Source organism: Colobus angolensis, unplaced genomic scaffold, assembly GCF_000951035.1.
Source record: "Colobus angolensis palliatus isolate OR3802 unplaced genomic scaffold, Cang.pa_1.0 Scaffold188, whole genome shotgun sequence".
NCBI classification, from domain to species: Eukaryota; Metazoa; Chordata; class Mammalia; order Primates; family Cercopithecidae; genus Colobus; species Colobus angolensis.
Window position 1 is genome coordinate 849230 of NW_012115021.1, and position 23259 is coordinate 872488.

Sequence of the window (23259 nt, forward strand, 5' to 3'; positions counted from 1 at the left end):
AAAGCAAGTTTAATTAGTGTCCTCTGAGTGTTGAGACAAAATTGATTCCCTAAGAAAAAGTAAATTGCCATAAAAAAGAAATCATAAAAGAAGAAACTCTTAGAAGTTAAAAATATAATAGGAATGTTTTGCATTTTAGTAGAACATTTACAAGCTAAAATTGAGGAAAACTCTCAAAAAGTAGAACAATAAGAGGTAGAAAGTAGGAAAGAAAAAGAAAGAAGAGCAATCTAACATCTAACTAATAGGAATTCCAGAAAGCGACAATAGAGGAAATGAAGGGGAAGAAAGCAGGAAAGAAATACCATAAGAAACATTTTTTGTTTTTTACATTTTAATATCTCTGAAATCAGAATGGTTGTTATAATTCATAGTGTGACATATATTAATTGACAGCATCTTTCATAATGGTATAGTGATAATGATGCTTTTAGATTAAGTGGAATACTAAAATACCAAATTAAAAAAAAAAAGTTTTCCAAAATGAGGACCATGGAGTCTCCAGATTACAACATCCCTCTGAAAGCCTATTAATGAGAGAAATTTTAAAAAGCCCTACTCTCAAGAAGGGTCATCTCTATGAAATATCAAAACACTAGGGATAAAGGGAAGACCCTAAGCTTTTAGAGATTTTTTAAATCCTATATAAAAGATTGGATAGAAGAATATTAGACTTTTCAGCATTGGAAGTTAGAAAACAAGGAGCAATGCGTTTAAAATGCTTAGTGAAAATGATTTTCAGCCAAGATATTTTCAGATATGGACCTATTTTAGGAAGTTGCTGGAAAATGGGCTCTGCCAACACTAGGGGGTTATTAACTAAGTAAGAGAGACATGGGATTCGGCAAACAAAAGATCCAGTACTGCAAGCATGATGAAAGTTTTTTCCCATTATGATGATTAAAGGAAGCTTCAGAAGACTAGTTCATGCAGGAAGCTTAGAGAGTACTCAGTCCAGATTGAAGTAGACAGATAATTTCAAGAATGCTGCCTCCAGGAATAGGATTGGGGGAAGAGGTGGGGGAATAGAAGTGATGAATCTAAATAGGCTTGAGTATTGAAAATTCACTTGAGAGGTTGTTGCAGAGTAGGAAGAATTTGAAATAGGTACAAAGAAAATAAAAGCAAATTTAAAAACAAAGCACCTGTAAACTTAAGGAAAAATAAAAATTGCACACAAGAGATGTAACTAAAGTATATTCTTTACCTAGGCAGTGAGCAGTGTTTACATAGTCATAATAATTGTAAAGACTAAATATTGATTTAACCAAAATCTGTGATATGAGTACCGAGTCATCTGTAATAGGATGTCTAAAGGTAATATCTGAAATTGATGAATCAAGAGAAAGTATTATAAGGTTACTATTTATCATATAAAGGCAAATACAAGAGGGAACAATGAAAAGAACTGAAAGGGTACCAAGAGCATAGAGTACTGCTGCTTTCTCATTACAAGCTTTGAAATGCTTTTTGACACTTAGCCTTTGATAAAAATTTAAGTGAAATTTAAAAAGCAGTTGTAACTGGTGTGATCAGGCAAAAATTCACAGAAGGCATGAAATTTAACCTGAGTCTTACAAAATAGGTACAGGATTTTTGAGAAGTAAATGTCAACATTTGGGTAAATGCACTTTTATGGGAAAATGGTGTAAACAAAAGTCAAAGGGAGGAAAAGTGAGATGTGTTGGAGATAGCTAAATCAGTTTGACTAAAAGGATGGTCATAAAGGACAGCCTGATTTCTCCTGAACATTAAATACTGTCCCTCAGACCTTCTTAGTGTATGGAGTTAATCCTGTGATGTCTCTTGAACATATCTCCCAGGTTTCTATTTGTGATAGAGCCATTCTGTTCTGGCTGGATTTTTCTGTTCTTCACACACTTAATCTCTTCTCTTGCCCTTTGTTCTTTGCCCTGCTGTCTGCCTGTCTCCCTTATCTTAGATCTACTTCTTATTTATGTATGTATGTATGTATTTATTTATTTTGGAAACAGGGTCTCACTCTGTCACTGAGGCTGGAGTGCAATGGCTCACTGCAACCTCCACCTCCCAGGTTCGAGCAGTTCTCCTGCCTCAGCCTCCTACAAGTAGCTAGGATCACAGGCACATGCCACCACACTCAGCTAATTTTTGTATTTTAGAGATGGGGTTTTACTGTGTTAATCAGGCTGGTCTCGAACTCCTGACCTCAAGTGATCCACCTGCCTCAGCCTCCAAAAGTGCTGGGATTACAAGCATGAGCCACTATACTCGGCCCTACTTCTTTTCCATCTTCTGCCATTTTAATGCTGTTATCCTTTCTTCTGGCTCTCTAAAGTTTCAACCCTTTCCTGTCTTTATTTAACTGAGGTAAAAACTTTTACTTCACACAAAGCTGCCTTAAAACTTGCATTTGAGCATCCAAAATGATCCTTAACAGCCATGTTAACAGCACACCATTGCACACCTATTACAGTCATCATGGTTCAAACACACACTGGAAAGAGAAGCCCCAGCAGAGTAGACAATAGGCAGTGAATTACTCACTCAACACAGGAAAATACAATAGAGTGCTCATTGGCTGGGAAAATTTGTACCATGGTATATTAATAACACTTATTGACTGTGTATTGTCTGCCATTCTAACTCTCATTGGTTGAGAGTGTATTTGAGCACTCAGAGCTTGAGGGAAAATACCCTAGTAGATTTAAGTATATGCTACTTAGGAAAATATTTCTGAGATAAATAGCAGTATAATTAGCACTGCATGGTGGAATTAAATAGAGTATGTATACACCAGGAAGATTTCCAAGCACAAGCAAAGGTTTCCTTTTGCTACATTTTTGGCTCTCTTTCAGGGCTATTTTTTCACTTCCTAGTGTCCTGTTCCTCCATCCCTAGGAGCTTAAAAAAAAAAAAAAAAAAAAAAAACTCCCTTTTTTATCATGGCTTGCTTGCCTCGTATGATGCCTCTGACCCAAAATTGCTTCTCTTCTGTTCTGGTGTATTCATCACAATACCCATTCCTTCAGTTTCAGTGATCTCATCCATATTTTGAAAGAAAGCAAAGTGACTTAATTATATTCAAATATGAATGGTTGGTTGGTTGAGTCAACCTGAAATACTGGCATATGGAAACTTGTAACCCCTTTACCTAAATGAGTATTTTAATTTAACTATTTTAGACAAGCATGACTAAGTAAAAAGAACTTCAGGCTAAGCAAGAAAAAGAAATGTGTGGACAGGGAGAGAAGCAATACCACCTAGGGCATTTTGTGACTTAACTGCAAAATTCAGACCTGGGGCTATGGTGCTGCTGCCTCTCACCCTCTCTTCATGCCCACGGGAGATTCTGTGAGTGAAACATAGCATGCTTTCCATTTAGACAGGACTTTGAAAGTGCTCTAAGAAATCCTGCTCAGTGCTCTAGGAAGTCACTACCATTTGTTTCAAGTTGATCATCTTCATGAAACTTATTTCCCATCTCTGGTTTAAAACCTTAAGCTCTTACCACTTTATAACACTGTCTGTTGATGGATATGTGCTTAAAAAAATTAACTGTCCTGCACTTAGATGGAAATCCTTATAAATTAAATCTTTTAGTGTCTGAAAAAAGGAATGATCCACACACAAAAATGTATCCAATGGAATCAATTAAGAACATGTTAACTTTAAGTTTTTATCATATGGGTCAATTTTTTTTTTTCAACAGAGCTCACTCATCATGGGGTCATGAGGATGGTTAATAATTGGGTTTAATCATGGTTGGGGTTTTGCCAGACAGGTGTTATGTATAGTGTAGAAAAGTTTTCAGGAACTCTGCCACGGTCCCCATACTCAGCCCTCTTCCTTTGGGGTCTGTTGAAAAGGTTTAGCACTTCCTGTTTTTTAACCTAAGTCAGCCACCAACCATTCATGTGCACTCTCCTTCCCCACACCAGATTACCTGGTTATGCTTCCACCAACATCATGACCATTTCCACATCCAAACTATAAGAACTTGGGCAGCAGATTATTTAACTTCTCTTTAAGCCTTAGTCTTCTGTTCATCTAGTGTGGATAATAGTTCCCACTTCATTGGTGAGCATCAGCTGAGATAATTTCATGTAAAGCACAGTGCCTAGAATATAGTAGTATCTTAAACGTTATTGTTATACTTGAAAGAAAACTTTATTAATAAATAAGAGAACTCAAAGCAACTAAGGACTCAGTGAAGGAAACTAGAAAAAAAGAACTACAAAGTAAACCTATAAAAAACAAGAGGAAGGAATTAAATATAATTTCAAAAATCAGCAATTTAGAAAACAAGGGAAAACACACAAAAGCAAATCCACAACATTAGGAAAGCAAAACAGGATATAAGCACAGATAGGAAGGAGATTAAAACATAACAACCCAAATATTTACAGATAAAATGATATGATGTCTGAGATTTGCTTCAAAATAATTAACTACAGGAGTTGGGGAAGTGAGCATATGAAACAAGATTGGCTATGAGTTGAAAATTATTAAACTCAAGTGATGAGCACATGAAGGCTATACTATTCTGTCTGCTTTTGCATATGGTTGAAATTTTCCTTAGGTTTAATTTCAAAAACTTCATAGAATACTAACTGTAACAGTATACTAATATGAAAGTTGGTGAAATGTATGGTGTTTTAGGAAAATCTAAATTTGGGAAGGGAGAGAGAAACAGTATACCAATAGCCTTGGGAGAAGTTGAAATCATAAAAAATTAGCACTACCACACTTTCTGTCCCCGATTATAGTGCCAAGCTCAGTGATTTCTTAAGAGAAAAATCTTCGAAACTTTCAAGAAATAGATCACTCTGTGGTCTTTAAGTTGTCCCAAAACATAGGAAAAAATCTGCCTTGCCTTCTAGTTTGTTTTATAGAGTTAGCATAGCCCCGAAAATGAGTTAGCGTAGAAAAGGAAACCATATGCCAATTTAATTTATGAATATAAATGCAAAAATCCTAAATATTTACAAATTAAGTATAGAATTATATTAAAATAATGGATTTTTTTCCTGGAAATACAAGCATAGGTCAATATTAAGAAATTTATTTGTCTAAGTTATCAGTAAATCAAAGGAGGAAAAATTAAGTGACAGTATTAATAGATAAAAAGACATTACACAAAACTTAACACTCATTCCTCTTTTAGTAAAGAGGAAATAGACTTTATATATCTAAGACCAAATATTCACATTATGTCTGAATGAATTAGTGAGTATATCTCCAAGTCAGGATCAAGGTAGCATTTACTACTGCTTACTTTAAGCTCTGTAGACTATGGGAAGTTTGGAGTTTGTTCTGTGATGGGACGCCATTGAAGAATTTGAGGTAGGGGCATAAATTAGTCTGATTTCTGTTTTAAGATGATTCTGGCTGCTGTGAAGATAAAGGATTGCACAGGGAAAATTTAGAAGCAGAGAAACCAGTTTTATGGCAATAGATGATAGTTTGTACTGGGAATGGCAGAGGAAATAGAAATAGACAGATTTGAGGTTTATTTTTGAGATAAAATTAGAATTTGTTGAGGGATTAAATATGAAAGGAAGGAAATTAGATAAGAAAGGAAAGGCCAAAAAGGACTCGTAGGTTTTTGAGAAAGGTAATAATGTCATTGCCTAAAATGAGAAAGATTCGTTTCCCATTACACTTGAAATAAAATACAAACCCAAATTTCTTGGGTCTAAGGCCTCACTTAATACGGCCCTAAGCTACCTCTTCATTTCCTTCCTCTTTCGTTGATGTTCATCGCATTCTAGCCACTGTGACCTTTCCTTCGTGTCTTGAATTCATTAAGCTCATTCCTATCTCTGTGCTTTGGCATTTGCTGTTCATTCTGTTTGAGGACTCTACCCCATGAGTCAGCAAACTTTGTGTGTAACGGGCCAGATAGTAAATAAATACCTTAAACTTTGTAGGCCATATGATCTCTCTTGCAAATACTCAACTCAGTGGTAGCCATTATAGGGCAAACACAGTTGAAGATAATATTTAAACAGAGATGGACATGGGCAGATTTGGCCTTTAGGCTGACCAGGCCTGGCTATAGTTTGCCCCTGCCCAAGGTCTTGATGTGGTTCCCTCCTTATTATTCAGGTTCTTCCTGGAGGACAATGTGCCAAGTTGCCTGGAGGACAACTTGATCCTTAATCAATCCTAAATTGATTAAGGATCAAAAACCTTAATGTCTCATACTCTTGAATATACAGTTCTACTTCTAGAAATTATTTCTAAATGTGAATGTGTACAAATGATGGGACAGCACCATAGTGTAGATCAAAGACCCAACAACAGGAGATTTGTATAATCGAATTTTCAACAGTTATTAATAATCCATTGAGGAATAGAGAACAGGGGTCAGCAAACTACACTCATGGGCCTGTCACCTGTTTCTGTAAAAGATGTTTTATTGGAACACAGCCTTACCCATCCGTTTTCTCACTGCACTGACAAAGTTGACAGAAACCGTATGTCCTGCAAAGCTGAAAATACTTACTATCTGTCCCTTTACAGAAAAAGTGATACTATGTGTAGTATGGTTCATATATGTGCATAGAAAAGATTGGAAAGAAAATCACCAAAATAGTGATTTTTTAAATTTTTTCCCTTTTTGTTTATTATCTAAGTTTCAATAATGGGCATCCATTATTTTTATAATAGTTACTTTTTAAATAATAAGGTAAATGAATAAATCAATAAAATGTTTAAAACAAAAATTTAGTAAGATAAATTTTAAGAAATTTTAAAGTTAGAGATGGAAAAAAAGAACAGTATCTAGTTTCATGTGCACAACCACAAAAGTAGCATCCATTTCAGATTTCAGCATATGATACTTATTAAGGAAGCCATTTATTTGAGGTCTTATATGTGATATTTGGTATTAATCTCAAGATTAATCTGGGCAATGGGATGTACTTAAACAGTAATAAATACCATAAGAGATGTACTAAAGGACTTTAAGAGCTCACATTCTGGTTAGGAGATAGATAACACCTAAATAAAGCAGTTGCTCATTGATGAATTGTAATATGATTATAAGGAATTCCAATCACATGAGGTAGTCTTTTAACTTTGTTTATAGTGCCTTTTGATATAAAGACCTTTTAAACTTTTATAATCAAATCTGTATTAATACTTTCCCTTATGGTATCTGCATTCTCCAAACAGGTAGCCGTATATCCTAACATCTCCCTCTGATGTACAGTGCCACATTCTTTTCTGTCACTCTATTTGTGTTTTATAGTAGTACCACACTGTTTTAATTAAGGTATCATTTCAACTTGGAGACTTATTTCAGATTTTGGTGTCTGAAATATTACTTCATTTCTTAGTGCTAATTATTAAAAAGCATAACACACAGCAAAATGTGAATTATTAACCTGAGCACTAGTAGTAATTAAAGCCAATTTTCACTAATCCTTTACGTTTAAAAAAGGGTATTTGGTTGCTCGTGTTTAAAAATATTACTTGAATAAAGTCAGTGACTGCTACTTACAGAGATATCCTACTTCATTAGTTGTGCAGTAAACATGATGCTTTTTCCTGACATAGTCTCAAGAGCCACCTCATGTTCAGACTGCCATTCTGTGTTAGGTGGTTGTCCTTGCCTTGCTGCCCTTTTGGAGTGTTGTAAGGAGTCTTAAGTAATTCCTTTTGGGAGATGGGAGAGTTCCTAAGTGCCTGCCTTGCTGAAAAACTGAAGCATGCGTTTTTAAACAAGAGGAGTGCACAATTTTCCAGGCAGAATTCAAAGTTCTATCTTAGATATTTATTTGGGTCCCTGTTGCTGCTAATGTATTTGGTTATATAAGATAATTTTTTAAATTGAGCAAAGTTTTTTTTTTTTTAGTTACTCTTCAACTTCCATTAGGTCATTTATAGAACATTTTCATAAAAATTTGATAGAGGAGGAAGAGTCCTGGCTTTTCATGTAGGATCTGTAACACATAATGGGTTCTCTAATGTTTGCTCAGTAAGTGGGTACTAAACTGAACTCCCATTATAGATAGCTCCATCACCAAATATGGGCCTACCTTGACCACAGTTTCTTCATCCAGAAAGTGAGCCGATTATTCTTGGTACTTTCTAGGGTGTCTTCAGGTTTTGAAAATTCCATGATTTTATTAAATTCTTACAGGCTGTGTAGATTAACCCTTGAGGTTTTTGTTGGTTCCACATAGATTAAATGTTCATTAAGTAGAGCATTATCCCACAACTCTTGAAGCTGCTGTTCTTTGGATGTTTTAAATGCCACTATTGCAGTGATTATGTTCTGAATGTTGGCATACTTGTCATTTTCGAAAGCAAAAATACCTTAGAAAAATTTCTATAAGGTATTACAGTATGAAATGAAATGGAGTGAGGGATTGTATGGTAGCTTGACCCCTCCTTCTTTTCCAAAATGGCTTCTTAAGTGTTCCATTTTGCTAATAACCCAAGGATTGGACTTCTTTTTTTTTTTTAACTTATATTTTATCAACTAGGAATATGAGTTTTAACTATGGGCCTTTAAGTCTTTAATCTGGTTGATAATTAATGCTGTGACTAACATAAATTCAAAAGTAATTTACTTTCATTTAAGACAGGTCGCAGTTGTCCGTACATCACAATTTTAAAAGTTTCTTGCCTGTGATCTTCATTTTCTACCTGTAGTTATGAAACTCTTCCTCATTGACAGGGAATACCCATGACATGCCTGTGTATAACCTTAAAATTGTCTTGAGACCACGGCTTGAGTGTGCGTGTAAACACACTGCAAAGGGTCAAATTCCACTTGTGCATCAGTTTAGCAACTTTTAGTAGTGGCAACTAGTTTCGGTTGTTTTAAAGGTTCATATAGTTAAGAAATTCTGGCATTTCTCAGGATTCTAAAATAACGTTTGTTTCACTGGTTGTGAAAATTGTCCGGATTGCTGGGAACTAGGAGAAAAGAACATTTCAACAGGATTTGGCTATCAGCAAATCTGTTTTCGTTTCCTGTTCTGGCCTCCCTACCTATCCAGCTACATTAGTGCCCCTGTCGGCAGGTTTCTTCTTTCTTTTACCACAGGAAAATTGTCCGGCCTCTTTTTCTAGCATTTTCAGGACCCGCCTGACAGGAAATTTTCTAATTGCCGGAACAGCTGGTAGGAGAAAACTTTGCAGGGGCTTGGCCTTCCCTTTCTAACTTAAGTTTTACCGTCAGAAATTCTTTTATCACCATCATGGTTTCGTAGCCATGTTTAAATTTTTGTCTTTTCGTGTTCGCTCTATACAGGTAAGCTCTGTTCAGCTTCTTTTAAAGAATAAAATGTTTCAGTTGGAGCTAACTATAATTATAGTAATTATTTTATATGTTCTTTAAAGCAGCTTTTCAAAATTCAAAACCAGTTTTGATAGAACGTTTAAAGGATAATATCTCTGTTTACTAAAAGTAAGCCAGTTATGTATATTATACATTTCAACTCTGTATATTTTGTCAATTTACTTTCACATTGGGTTGTTTTTTTTTTTGTTTTTTGCTTTTTGTTTTTTTTTTTAGTGCTAGAGTAATTTTTATCTTGCTAGTGTTTGTAATTTTTTATAGTAAAACAAATGACTGTAATTCTCAAAATTAAACCAGGCATAAACAGAATTGCAAATTTGCTAATATTTAGGAGATTACTATAATGAAAACAACTTTAGTGAGTAGGAGAGTATGTTATTTTAAGCAGTCAATAACTTAAAATCACATTTTGGTGGAAATTGGTTCCTGTAAAAACATGGAAGTTTTTAAGCAACTCCATATTTAAATAACTTCAAGTAATTTTATCTGATTTAGAGTAGGAACAATTTTCAAAGAATTATTCTGTTAAAATGGGCTTAGTGGATGTTAATTTGCAATATATTTAATCTACAATCCTGCCAAAATCAACTTGATATTTTGCCATGAGAATTGTGCTATCCAGCAGCTCTTTAAAGAGAATTAAATTTGCTGATCGGGATTCCAGATTGGGAGAAAACTCTGCTCTTTGTGGCAGTGATTAGAAATGTTAATCTGGAGAACCAGCTTGCTGTTTTCTCAAACATAGATAAAAGGAGCTGACTTATAAGAATTTAAAGCTCTCTTAAAGAATTTGGTTAAATGAAAAATGTTGAGCTTATTTATCATTCCATAGCAAATGAAGTAAATTGAATTCAGTCAGATTGTAATCTAGAATATTTTAATACGTAGTTTCATACCATGGCTTGAATAACCAGCCGAATTTTGTGTCACAGCAAAATAATTTTTATGTATCTTGATCATCTACAAAAAGGTTAACATATCTTTTTAAAATAAAACTACATATTATAGAACTATAGGTATCTATATAAAGGGTGATAGTTTAATTTAGAATGACATTTAAGGGACAAATAAAGTATGCATTTTTCATTTGTAAGCTCTTTTTTATGGTACAACAAAAAATGGTTACACATCCATAGTTAGAAAATACTTACTGACTTTTACCAAGAAACATTTAAATATTTTACTTCAAGCTTCAATAATATTTTCTGGCATTCAAAACAATTTAGAAAATACAAATGCCTCAAGAACACACTTCCTGACTCAAGGGAGGGGAGGAAAAAGGAAATTATGTATACAAGGCAGGGCATAATGCCAAATGTTGAATCATTCTTTGAAATCAGTTAATATCTCTCAGTTTGTTTTCTTAGTTAGCATGTTACAATATTAGGTTTTCGATCATTCAAATAGCATTAATTTCAGTTTCTTTAATCCTTTTTACATTTTAAGATCAAAATGATATTTTTCTCTCACAACTTGAAAAGGAAACAGTAGATTATTTTTTTCCCCACTAAAGAGTGGACCTTAAAGACCATTGAGGTATAAACCTAAGGACCTTTTGTTGGTCCTGGGAAACAAACTGGGTGGCTTTCTGTATGACTGAGGGACACCAAAAGATCTACCTGCCCATAAATTTTCTCCTCATTTTTCCATGATGTCCAAAATGACACTCTTTACAGAATTTCTAAAATTATATGTTTCAACTGAACTGACTTCGTTTTATCCATCAGGGGTCATATCTCAACAAATATTTATCTAATAATAAATCTTTGAGATCCAGGTAAATTGTCTTAGTATCTCTAACACCTAGTACAATACGTGGCCCATAATTTGAATGGCCTTCCAACGAAAATGAATGGTTCTAACAGAGTATGTCATAGATCAGAAACATTTTCACTGGGACCAGGCGTTCAGGAAAAAGCAAAAGCAGGAGAGCCACCTGGGTTTTAGTTCTCTCTCTGACCTCATTCTTCTCTACCTCTCTTTCATACTCTCTGATTTAAACTCTAGTGTCCAGGTGTGCTCCCACTCTGGCCTTTGTACTGGTTCATCCCTCTCCTAGGAATGTTTTTTCCCCAGTTGCTGACTTTCTCACCTTCCTCAGGTCTTTCTCAAATAGCATCTTCTTGATAAAGCCTGCCCTGACTACTTTATTGAAAATTACAATCCCCCCTTTCCATGTCTGCTATTCTCATCCCTTTACTCAACTCAATATCTTTTCTTCATAGTATTTATCATGTTCTAACCTTTATTTACCTATTATTATTATTATTACTATTTGGTCTGTTGTCAAAAAGGCAAAGTTTTTGGTCCATTTGACTTATTGTATATCCCAGCTCCTAGAAGAGTGCCTAGCATGTATCGGGTGCTCAAAAATAAATGTTTAAATGGATGGAAGAATGAATTAGTGAATTCCCGCACATAGCTTAAGGATATTCAACACCTAGGCTGAGGGAGGTGGCAAATGTCTGAAAGGGGTGGAAATATAGGAAGAATGAAACAGGGCATGATGTAGATCTGCTGCCATCCTCAAAATTTTGCCTACAGTCAGACTTTTGCTTATCAAATCAACATAGTCTGTGTAAAAATAATAACATGGAATTTATTATTACTGTTTTTAAATGCACAAAGTTAGTTTTTTGTGGTAGTGAATGGACAGATACCCATTTATCATTTAAAAAACAGTTGTGCCAGAGAATGTAAAAATATGTGAGCCTCACAGAATAATTAGAGTGTATATAATTTATGTCTGTGTTCCAGTTTATTAACATAATTTTTTTCCATAAAACTATTAATATAGCTGCTTTACCATGTACTTATAGGCAAAAACACAGTTTTACAAAATATCAAGTCAAACTATAATTTTATGTTTTCATGTGACAGATTTATTTCAGTAACAGGTGATTTAGTGACATAAGATATGTTTGTCACATGCACATGTCAATCTGTTCTTGGCTTATCACTGCCCTTGGAAATCTGATATTCCTTTCTGCATCCATCTCATTAGATTCCAAGTATGAGCTAGAAAAGTACATTGTTGCTTTCCTACCTGTTGTCCAAGATTGCCCAAGCATTAGTATTATGTCCTGGTTGAACCTTAGATTCATTTCTAAAATAGTCATGGTCCTATGACCTGGTGACATTAAGTACGATCTGGGCATCGAGATCTCAACCCAGGATATTTTGCGTATTATACTACTGTAATTTTGCATATATGTAAAGTAGATAGAAAATAGTTCGCTGGTGTGATTAGTAAAAATATAGGTCTTATGAAATTTAAACTTGGAACAGAAAAGCGTGTTCAGGATAAAACAGTGGCAGGTTTTTGAAACTTGAACCAATGTCAAACTTGCCACAGGAATTGATCTTTTCTCTCCACCCTCAAGAGTATTTTCCGTACTCTCTGAGCCCTGATTTAGAAAAATATTTTATAAATCCCTGTTTGTATCCCTAAAGAGGTTTGAAATGATCGCATCCGTTTTTGGGGGGAAGAGAGTAGGGAGTGGAGGAAGATGCTTTTTAAAACACATACACGCACACACACACACACACACACTAAGAAAAGAAACACTTGAAAATTTACTTTAAGATTTGCCAGAATAAAAAATTTAGTATGAAAGTCGGAAGATAAAGTCAAGAAAGTCTCTTAGAAAGTAGAGACAGTGCTGGACATGATGGCTCATTCCTGTAACCCCAGCACTTTGGGAGGCCAAGTCAGGCGGATTGCTTGAACTCAGGAGTTTCAGACCAGCCTGGGCAATGTGGTGAGACCATGTCTCTGCAAACAAATGAAGAAGTTAGCCAGGTGTTGTGGCACATGCCTGTAGTTCCAGCTACTGGGGAGGCTGAGGTGGGAGGATTGCTGGAGCCCAGGAGGTTGAGGCTACAGTGAGCTGAGATTGCACCATTACACTCCAGCCTGGGTGACAGAGCCAGACTCTGTCTCAAAAAAAAAAAAAAAAAAGAAACAGAAAATAGGAGAAAAAAATGACATAAACGATTCCATTTCAGACATACACTATTCAATTAGTAGAAGAGTCACAAAAAGAGAAGCCCTGAAAAATGAGTGGAAGGAAATTATCAAATAAATGTTAGAATTCCCCACAAAGTTAAAGAATTCAGGTCTTTAGATTATAAAGGTTCACCAAGCATCTAGCATTCTGAAGGAAAGAAGACCCTGTTTATCTCACTATTGGGGAACTTCAGAAACACAAGGACAGAGAAAATCTTTAAAACTTCCAGAAAGAAAAACCAGACCTACCAAAAAGTGTGACTAGACTAGCATCACCCATCTCATCAGCAGAACTGGATGCTAGAAGGCAGTGGATCTATGGTGTCAAAGTTCTGAGGCAAGATTATTTTTCTTCTGGAATTTGGTATTAAGCCAAACTATACAAATGGGAAGACAAAATAACAACATTTACAGATGTGTGAGGTTCAGGAAGTTTTCTTCCACGACACCTTTCTTTGGAAGTTACAAGGCAGTAATCTAAGAAAGAGACGTAGGAAACTTAAAACAGTGAAGTAACCATTTTAACATTTAATGAAGTTTTTATTTTTAATTTTTTTTTAAGTCCCCTTAGATTGGCCTGGGAGTCGTTGTTATGGGCCCATATGAGAGGAAATTTAATATATTACCTAGCCTTCATTTGAACCATATATTGTCATGGTAATATGGATACTGTTGTCTATAGGCTTTCAACTTTAGAATCAGGCTATAGAGCATGAAGGATTTAGTTGTGGTTGCAGGAGGAAATGTTAATTTTCTTAAAATTAATAGCCTTAATATTAATAAAATTATATACAGCTAGCAGCAAATGGGAAGAAGTTTAAGAAGAAGAATATATGGGCACTATTAGCCTCCTTTTTCAAAGGGAAGAGTTAGGATTCTGTCCAAAGCAGAGAAAAGATGAGAAGTTTATGTAAAGGTAATATAATTACCAAACAATAGAGAAGAAGATGATGAAGTAAAGGGGCATAATATAAGTAAGTCCCTCACCTTAAGTTAGTAGACATTGTCTTAAGGTTAATAAATTAAGAAATTATCAAAGTCGATGCAGAACTGATTTTTTTTCAAGTCTAGGCATGAGACTTGCTTTTCACCATAAGCTGTTCTGCCACTGTTTATTACTAACGTGCATGTATTACTTTGATTTTAAAAACAAAAAGTTTAGGGAATAAGAAATAACCTGGGTTGACAAAAGGCTATGTGTAAGAGAATGTTGGGAGATAATATCACAAAAGCAGGTTGAGGCCGTATTGTAGAGGACCTCGAATGCCCAGGTGAAGCAGTGCATTTAATTTGAGAAAACTTGGAGGAGTTTTTGAACAGCCTGGTCATATGACTGAAGCTGTATAATTTCAGAAAGTGAATTTGTCAAAAAGATGAATTGGAATGGATGCAGGCAGAAAGGGATATTATGAGTAACCAATCTAGTTTCAGTTTTCTAGATGAAAGGTAATGAAGGCTTATACCTTGATGATACCACTGGAAATAGAAAAAGAAAGAATGAAAAGTGTTCTCAACACTGTGCTTGATACATAGTGTTTGGGTATGTGGTTGTTATGCTGAAGGGACCAAAGGGAGACACGGCTTTTTTTTTCTTTTGAGACAGGGTCTTGCTCTGTTGCCCAGACTGGAGTGCAGTGGCACGATCATGGCTCACTGTAGCCTCCACCTCCTGGGCTCAAGCAATCCTCACATCTCAGCTCCCTGAGTAGCTGGGACTACAGGCTCACACCAACCGCCACACCTGGCTAATCTTGTAAATGTTTGGGTAGAGACAAAGTCTCACTATATTGTCCAGGCTAGACTCTACTTTTTGTTGTTGTTGTTGTTGTTTTGAGACGGTGTCTTGCTCTTATTGCCCAGGAGGCTGGAGTGCAGTGGTACAATCTCGGTTCACTGCAATCTCTGCCTCCTGAGTTCAAGCGATTCTCCTGCCTCAGCCTCCCAAGTAGCTGGGATTACAGGTGCCCACCACCATGCCCAGCTAATTTTTGTATTTTTACTAGAGACAGGGTTTCACCATGTTGGCCAGACTGGTCTCGAACTCCTGACCTCAGGTGATCCGCCCACCTCAGCCTCCCAAAGTGCTGGGATTACAGGAGTGAGCCACTGTGCCCAGTCAGACTCTGCATTTTTTAGTAACTTATTTGACATGAGATGAAAGGAAGGGTAGTCATCAAAGATGAGAGTAGTAATTGTTTATTTTGAAGTTCATGGCCTGATTGTAGCTCACACTATTTAAGGGTAAGGGTTGATCCTGTATGCCTGCTACAAAATGGAATGTGTTTATAATTAGGTGATTGTTCTTCCCTGCTTGTGTTGCATCTTTATTTGTGACCAACAATTTTTGTAGGATTTGCTGTGAAATATAAGGTGAAAAAATACTGTTACCTGATAAATCACATCTCATTTACCTACAAAAGAAAAATGTAAAAAATATATAACATTACAAAATAGAGTTCTTTATGACCTCATAATTTAAAGGCATAAATGGCTGCTAGTTTCCAATTAGGCTCTTGAATAGATAGTTTTTGTTTGTATGTTTCTTTGTTTGGTTTTTAACATGAGACTGACACATGCTGGAATCCAGCCCATTAACTTGGTTAGTCTTCAGAGTATGATGTGACAGCACTTTGGGGTACAGAAAAAGAAGAGAACTTCTTTACATGTATATAATTTTAAGGATACAAATATTGTGTATGTAGGGATTTTTGGTTTTGTGTTTTTTGTTGTTTTGGGTTTTTTTGTTTGTTCGTTTTCCTGCTAAGGATGTGCTACCAAAAAGTTCAAAGAACACTGCTGTAATCAACTGAGCTAACAGACCGGTTACGAAGACCAGGGTCATAAGCCTATAGGTTTCCTGTCATTGATCTCAGTGTGGTGTAATGGTAAGGGCCTTGTTTTCAAAGTCAGGAGACCTAGAATTGAGCCCTGAATTTACCACTTACTGGCTTGTGATCTTTAGCCTTCAATTAATCTCTTTAAATTTCAGACCGTAGAATATTCAAACCAGTTTGTTTTTAGAGGATCTGTCAAATTTCTAGTGGTAAATGGGAGAGTACATAGAAAACTCTGAAATGTTTATGCTTGTTCTAAGGTTTACTCATTTATGTTATGTCAGTCCTCTCTAACATTAATATGTGGTCAAAGATTTGTTGTGAAGCATGAATATAAAACATGAAAAAACACCTAACACAGGGTTGGTATGTAGTGGGTGCTCAATAATAGTATTTGCTGGATTTCTTTCTAAATCTTAATCCCACGTATACTTTGTTCTTTGAAAGGTTTTTTTAAAAAATTTGATAATTTGCTTCCTGCCTTCCCTATTGTACTAATGACTACTAACAGCTATCACTCTGAAGCCCTTGGTCTCTGGAGAAAGGGGTGTCTGAAACCCTTGTACCTTGGTCTTATTTGGAGGAAAGAGGTAGCATCTTAAGAGTCAGCTAATGCTTGGTTCTACGCTAATACCTACTGCACAGGATCGTTGTGAGAATTAAAGGAGATAATGCACGGGAAACTGTGAAATAAAGAGCTATACTGATGTTAGGAAATGATTTGATTATTGTTCCCGAAGTCCCAGGAGAGTCCAATATGATTGAACTGCCTAAGTAGTAGGATAACCTACAAATTACAGCCTCTGTCTTGGAAATAAAGTAGTGGGCCTGGATTCCTTTTTCTCCTTTTCTGGGAGCTTTTTTCCTTTTACTACTCATTTTCAAAAGCTACCATGTTAGGATATTCTGGTATGTCCTTTTGAGAAATCTTTGTAATTCCTTATATTGCCAGCATTCTAAGGACATCTCAGAAAAGGTTAAGTGAATGCAAATGTTTGTTTGGGATAAGACAATAACAAAAACAATAGATTATTTATGTTTACATAACACATTGAGATTCTACTAACAGTACTTATGCACCTAGAAAAAAACATTATAGTCAGCAAAATAGAAATGCTAGTCTTTATTTGACAGGCTTATGTTTCTGATTTTGTCAGGTTTTGTTTTGTTGTAATTTTTGACTATAACATACAGTATGTGTCTTGATTAAATAAGATAACCTAATCTGCTGATCTCACATAAGTAATCGAAATCCTGTGTATATTTCATATATTTTCTCTTTGTTCTGACACTTTTCCTCAAATATATTAAAATGTTCACTTTTAAAATCCTTCTCTTAACCCAGATACCTCTCACTGTTCCACCATGCTGAATAGTCATTTTTTTCCATGTCTGATTATCCATCCAAATGTTAAATCTTTTCTCCTTTTGTGTTTTAGAGTTACTCCTTTCTCCCCTTTCAGATCCCAGATTATTCTAGAAACAGAAAGTAACAGACATTTCAAAGGGATAAAACTTCAGTGTACTTAAACAGCCACATTGAGGTTAGAAATCTCCATTTTTACCCTGGAATATTTTTCAACCCCTCTCCTCAATAAACACTTTTTTAAAATAGCATTAGTTCTGCATAGTATAACCACACACCAGAGCACAGCAGATTATTCCGATCTGTTATTTTCAGACTTCTTTACACCCTCTGCCCCCACCCAATAAAACTATTCTAATTGTCTCCAGTAGAGAGAATGAAGACTTGGGAATATTTAGTACTAAATGTCATGTAGAGGTTAAATTGGTCAATGTAGTAGTCTGGTATAATAACTATCTCTGACACTTAACCTGAAAGTATATATGTGTGGCATATTCACTTGATGGGTTGGTAAATGGTGTTTTTTGTATGTTAATTTGAGGATTTCTAATTTGCTTAGAAATTAGATTGATTTCTAATTAATTTCTAGTATGATTAAATTAATATTGTTTGATTTTTAGCGGGAGAAAATAGCTCTGGCTAACCCTGTTTGCTCCCCTTATATTTATCTCAACAGGAAGAAGTCAGTATCAAAGAAATTGCAATCACACATCATGTAAAGGAAGGACATGAAAAGGCAGATCCTTCCCAGTTTGAACTTTTAAAAGTATTAGGGCAGGGATCATTTGGAAAGGTAAGTCATGAGTGTGTGCTTTTTTAAAAGTTGTCTTTTAATTTCATATGTATTTCATACACATGAGGAAACAAATACTTTATGAAATGCTACCAGTCTTTCTACCAGCAATGTTTTCTGTTTTTTTACATTTCTCACTATCAGTAAGTGTGGGAAAGTGAATAAAGTTCAAAAGTACATTGGAAACTTGTAGTAAATTGGTAGTATTTGCTTCATACGTTATCTTCAAGACCACATGACCTCTCCAGTTGTGATTCTTGAATGGTTAAAAATCACAAGATATTCCCTTGATACACTGGCCTCTTTTTGAGTCCTTGGGTAGGGTTGGATGGTGATCTTGCAATACAGTATAACAGCACATCTCAGCCTCCCTTCCAGCTTACTCTAATACCAGCGTAAAGTGAGTGATGCTCCCAAAGAAGTAGGGTTGGGGGCTACTGCTACGATTTTGAAGTTTTCTTGACTCCTGGCTTGTCTTTAAAATGAGTGGAAAGTTTGCATTTTATTCAAACAAATAAAAAACAAACGCATTTAACATCGCGTTTGTTTTTAACATCAAAAAATGTTTCCCAAAGCCACCAAGTAAAATTCCTCCAGAAGACAGGATCTGCCTCTGTCACCCAGGCTGGAGTACAGTGGCGTGATCTCAGCTCACTGCAGCCTCTGCCTCCCAGGTTCAAGCGATTCTCCAGCCTCAGCCTCCTGAGTAGCTGGGACCACAGGCACACACCACCACACCCAGGTAATTTTTGTGTTTTTTTATAGAGATGGGGTTTCACCATGTTGCTCAGGCTGGTCTCGAGCTCCTGAGCTCAAAGCGATCCACTCACCTCGGCCTCCCAAAGTGCTGGGATTACAGGTGTGAGCAACCACGCCCAGCCGAAAATGCAACATCTTTATCAGTGTTTTTCATGTCCTGCTTGTCTCCCATCACATACATACACACTGCACACCTCAGGGGCACTTCTGTACTCCATTTTGAGAAGTACAGCGTTATAATTAACTGCTACTTGATCTGTTTAGACCAGGGGTCCCCAACCCCCGGGTGAGCATTGCTGTTTGAGCACCACCTCCTGTCATATCAGTGGCGGTATTTGATTCTCACAGGAGCACGAACCCTGTTGTGAACTGCACATGGGAGGGATCTAGGTCGTGCACTCCTTATGAGAATCTAATGCCTGATGATCTGAGGTGGAACAGTTTCATCCTGAAATCATTTCCCCCTCCCACTGCCCCAGTCTATGAAAAAACTGTCTTCCATGAAACCAGTCCCTGGTACTAAAATAGGTTGGGGATCACTGGTCTAGATTGTTTCTTGGCAAAAGGAACATTTGGAGATTGCTTTCAACTTTCACAATGCAGTGATTCCTTACCACCTCTCTGTAAGGAAATATTTGAAGATATCATGCTTTGCAAGTTTCAGAACAGCACCAGTTTAGCTCTCTTGTGTATTTTAGTGGGGGTATTTAGCAATTCTTGGCTAGCATAGGTAATTTGTTACAGTTGTTAACCTCTTTCGAACCCGAAAGGATGCTTTTAATCCAAATATAGAGTAAGTAGCCAGCAGAGCATAACGGTTGTAAGTTTGGGCTCTAGGTCAGCCAGACTTCGATTCAGTTTTTTTTCTTCTATTTATTCACTGTGTGTGTTTGAGCAAGTTACTTAACCTCTTGGATCACCATTTTCTTCCTCTAGCCAGTCATTAAATATTGAAGTTCTCCAAGGTTCGATTCTAGGCTGCCTTCTTCTCTATTACTAATACTCTACTAATTGATTTTCTCTGTGCCCGCTATCTTAATTGTAACTCACATACAGCTGACATAACAGATTTATATCTCCAATCTAGATTGCTCCTCCAAGCTCTGAATTCTTATGCACAGCTGCTTACTCTTTTTCTGTGTCTTAAAAGCACTTTAAAGTCAACGTGTCTAAGACCAAACTCATGATCTTTCCCTAAGCCTCAAACTGTTCTATTTCATTTTTCTCTCATTAAGCAATTTAGAAACTTGGGAAGCATTCTTGGTGTATATTTCTAGTCCCTACCTCCCCTATCCCACTCTGACCTGGCCAATCTTATCTGTCACCAAGTGCTGTAGATTCAGTAAAGATTTCTCAAAGCCTGCCTACCACCCCTCCAGAATATGCTACCACCTTTCTTCCTGGTCTATTGACGGAGTCCCCTAACTGGGTCTTTCCAAATGTATTCTTGCCTTGATCCATTATTTACATGATAGCCAGCATGAACTAATCTTTTACTCTACCCCCATAACCTTTCAGTGGCCTCTCTTTGCTTTTATAATAAAGATGAATTCTTAAGATGGCTGAGGAGCCCCTCAATCTGGTCTCTAGCTACCTCTCCAGCATCAGTTTTCATACTTTTCTTTCACTCTCTGTGTTCTGGTCACATTGGTTGCCTTCTTTGGTCCTTAAGCAGGACCAAGTCCTTAAGCTCCATCCTGCTAGAAAGCCTTTCCATATTTTATTCCCTCTGCCTGAAACACTCTGCTCTACCCCTGCCTCTTCCTCAGGTGGTTAGCTCCTCTTGCACCTGTGATCTCAAGGAGGCTTTCCCTGCATCCTTCCCAGGTTATGTTCCCTGGTTATACCCTCTCAGAACATTATATACCTCATCTTCATGGCACTTGCCACAATTGCAGTTTTTCATTTGTTTAATTATTTGTTTAGTGGCTGTCTCCCCCACTAGACTAAATGTTCCACGAGTGAAGGGTCATGCCTTGTATCAAGTCTCAGCATTGAACCAGTAGCACAGTGCCTGGCATATAATTCTGGAAAGAATTAATGAGTGTGTAATAGTTCTGACCCCATAGGAGAGTAGTGAGAATTAAATGATAAAAGGCCAAGCACATAATATCTGGTATTAAATTTAATTATCACACCACTCAAACCCAAATAGATGGGTAATTTTTATACATTAGATTTTCAGGGAACACAATATTTAAGTTCTTGGAATTAGCATGCTTCTCCCTTTACATCTTTAAAAGTAACTTAAATATCATACTATAAATACCAAACATTCAAAATAGGTTGTCTCCTTTCTTACTCATTCTGAAAGGCCACAGTAAGCCAAGGAAACAGGGATGACCTGTCAGAGACTAGAATAGCTTCATGGGGGAGTGAGAGAAGGTCAGAAATGCTCTGGTGGAGGAAGTGATGGCAGCTGGGACCGCTGCTGCTCCTGCTGGGCTTGGCTGGTTACTGGCCAAAGGGAACAGATAAACAGCACCCTGAGCAGAAGCAGAATACTGGGTGACTGACATGGACTTTGTCCCAGGACCTCCACTGTGACACTGGGCAAATTACTCAACCCCCTAAGCCCTAGTTTGGACAGCTATAAAATAGGCATTGCCTAGTAGGTCTGCCTCCCAAAATCGACACAATGATTTGTTACAAATGGTTGTGAAAGTACTTTGCAAACTAAGAAGTGCTGGAGTGTTAAGAAGATGGATTCAAAGAACAGTTGAAAGTTTGGAATTCACCAGGAGAATTTTTCTTACAGAATGGAACCAAGAAACTTGGTTAGGGAATCTTAAGGATGATTAAATATCAAATAAATCCTAATTATCTCTACCTAATCAAATTTTATTTCCATCAAAAATATTAATAATCTCTGATTACCCTTAATACTTAAACATCATTCCAGAGCTTAGATCCACCCTGGTTAATGATGCTTTTCTCTCTAGGTTGGCTCCCCACTAACTGGCTGAAAGGAGCTAAAGCATGGGGCATGGTGAAAGGGGTGGTGATTATAGGAGAGCAACACACCCCACGTCAGGGTTTCTCTGCAAGTTGTGGTGCTCTTCACTTGATTTGGGGTCATTGCCCATTGACTTGGCACAATTTCTTAAAGTGAGAAACTCTGCCTTGTCCTAGAATCAGTCGAATGAATCATATTTTAATTTTGTGCTAATAGCCTGATGTGCTAATTCAGATGAATGAAAGCAGATCCTAAACTCAATTATTGATTGTGATTACTTCTCTTCTTCCCACCTGTGGCAGCATAAGAACACTGCTACAAAAGAATGGATAGGGAAAAGGAGTTGAAATTCAAATCTATTTGGCATACCTATTTAAAGGTTCAATGGAAATAATCATGAACCTAATGGTCAAAATGAGTAGAAAGGATGTATTGGTAGTCTTGTATTAGCCATGATATAGAATGACCATGAATTATTTAGAACAGGCTTTATTCATTTTGCACAAATATTTGGAAAGTCAGGATGCCCAATAACATACCTAAGAATTGTGTTCTTCATGTTTAGGTGTATGCAATAATTTGACCATAAAAAGGTGGGGAGGTGGGTTCTGACTTAAGTCACATTAAATATTTGTGCACAGGATTCTTCAATTTTTTTTATTTGTTTTTGTTTTTCGTTTTTGTTGTTGTTGTTTTGAGACGGAGTCTGGCTCTTGTTGCCCAGGCTGGAGTGCAGTGATGTGATCTCGGCTCACTGCAACCTCCGCCTCCTGGGTTCAAGTGATTCTCCTGCCTCAGCCTTCCAAGTAGCTGGGATTGCAGGCACCCACCACATCTGGCTAATTTTGTATTTTTAGTAGAGACGGGGTTTCACCATGTTGACTAGGCTGATCTCAAACTCCTGACCTCAGGTAATCAACCCTCTTGGGCCTCCCAAAGTGCTGGGATTATAGGCGTGAGCCGCCGCTCCTGGCCCAGTGTAAGTGTTTTAAATTGTTGTGCTGAGCAGTGAGATTTATATACAACCTTTGTATACAGAAAAGACCCTTCATCAGTGAGTACTTGTATCAACAGGAAATTGTGGTCAAGAGGAACCCCTGTAAAACAGTTTTGATGAGCTCAGTAGAATTTCTGTTTTGTTAAAAGCAGAGCCATCATACCACCTGTTATACTTTAAACATTTTGGGATTTTTTCCATCTAATTCATACATATGTAGTTTAAGGATTTTTTTTTTTTTTTTTTT

At 36.6% G+C, this 23259-nt stretch overlaps 1 protein-coding gene across 4 annotated transcripts in view; it reads left to right on the forward strand.

Annotated features, from left to right (window-relative positions):
• RPS6KA3 (ribosomal protein S6 kinase, 90kDa, polypeptide 3) overlaps window positions 1–23259 on the forward strand; it is a 118626-nt gene that overhangs the window by 39305 nt on the left and 56062 nt on the right. For 3 of the 4 annotated variants that reach the window (XM_011940182.1, XM_011940183.1, XM_011940184.1), the window contains one exon: window positions 18184–18300. In XM_011940182.1, the coding sequence (XP_011795572.1) occupies window positions 18184–18300 (117 nt within the window). Of the gene's footprint in view, window positions 1–8670; window positions 9251–18183; window positions 18301–23259 lie in introns of those variants that run through there. The other variant, XM_011940185.1, reaches the window with a different exon arrangement.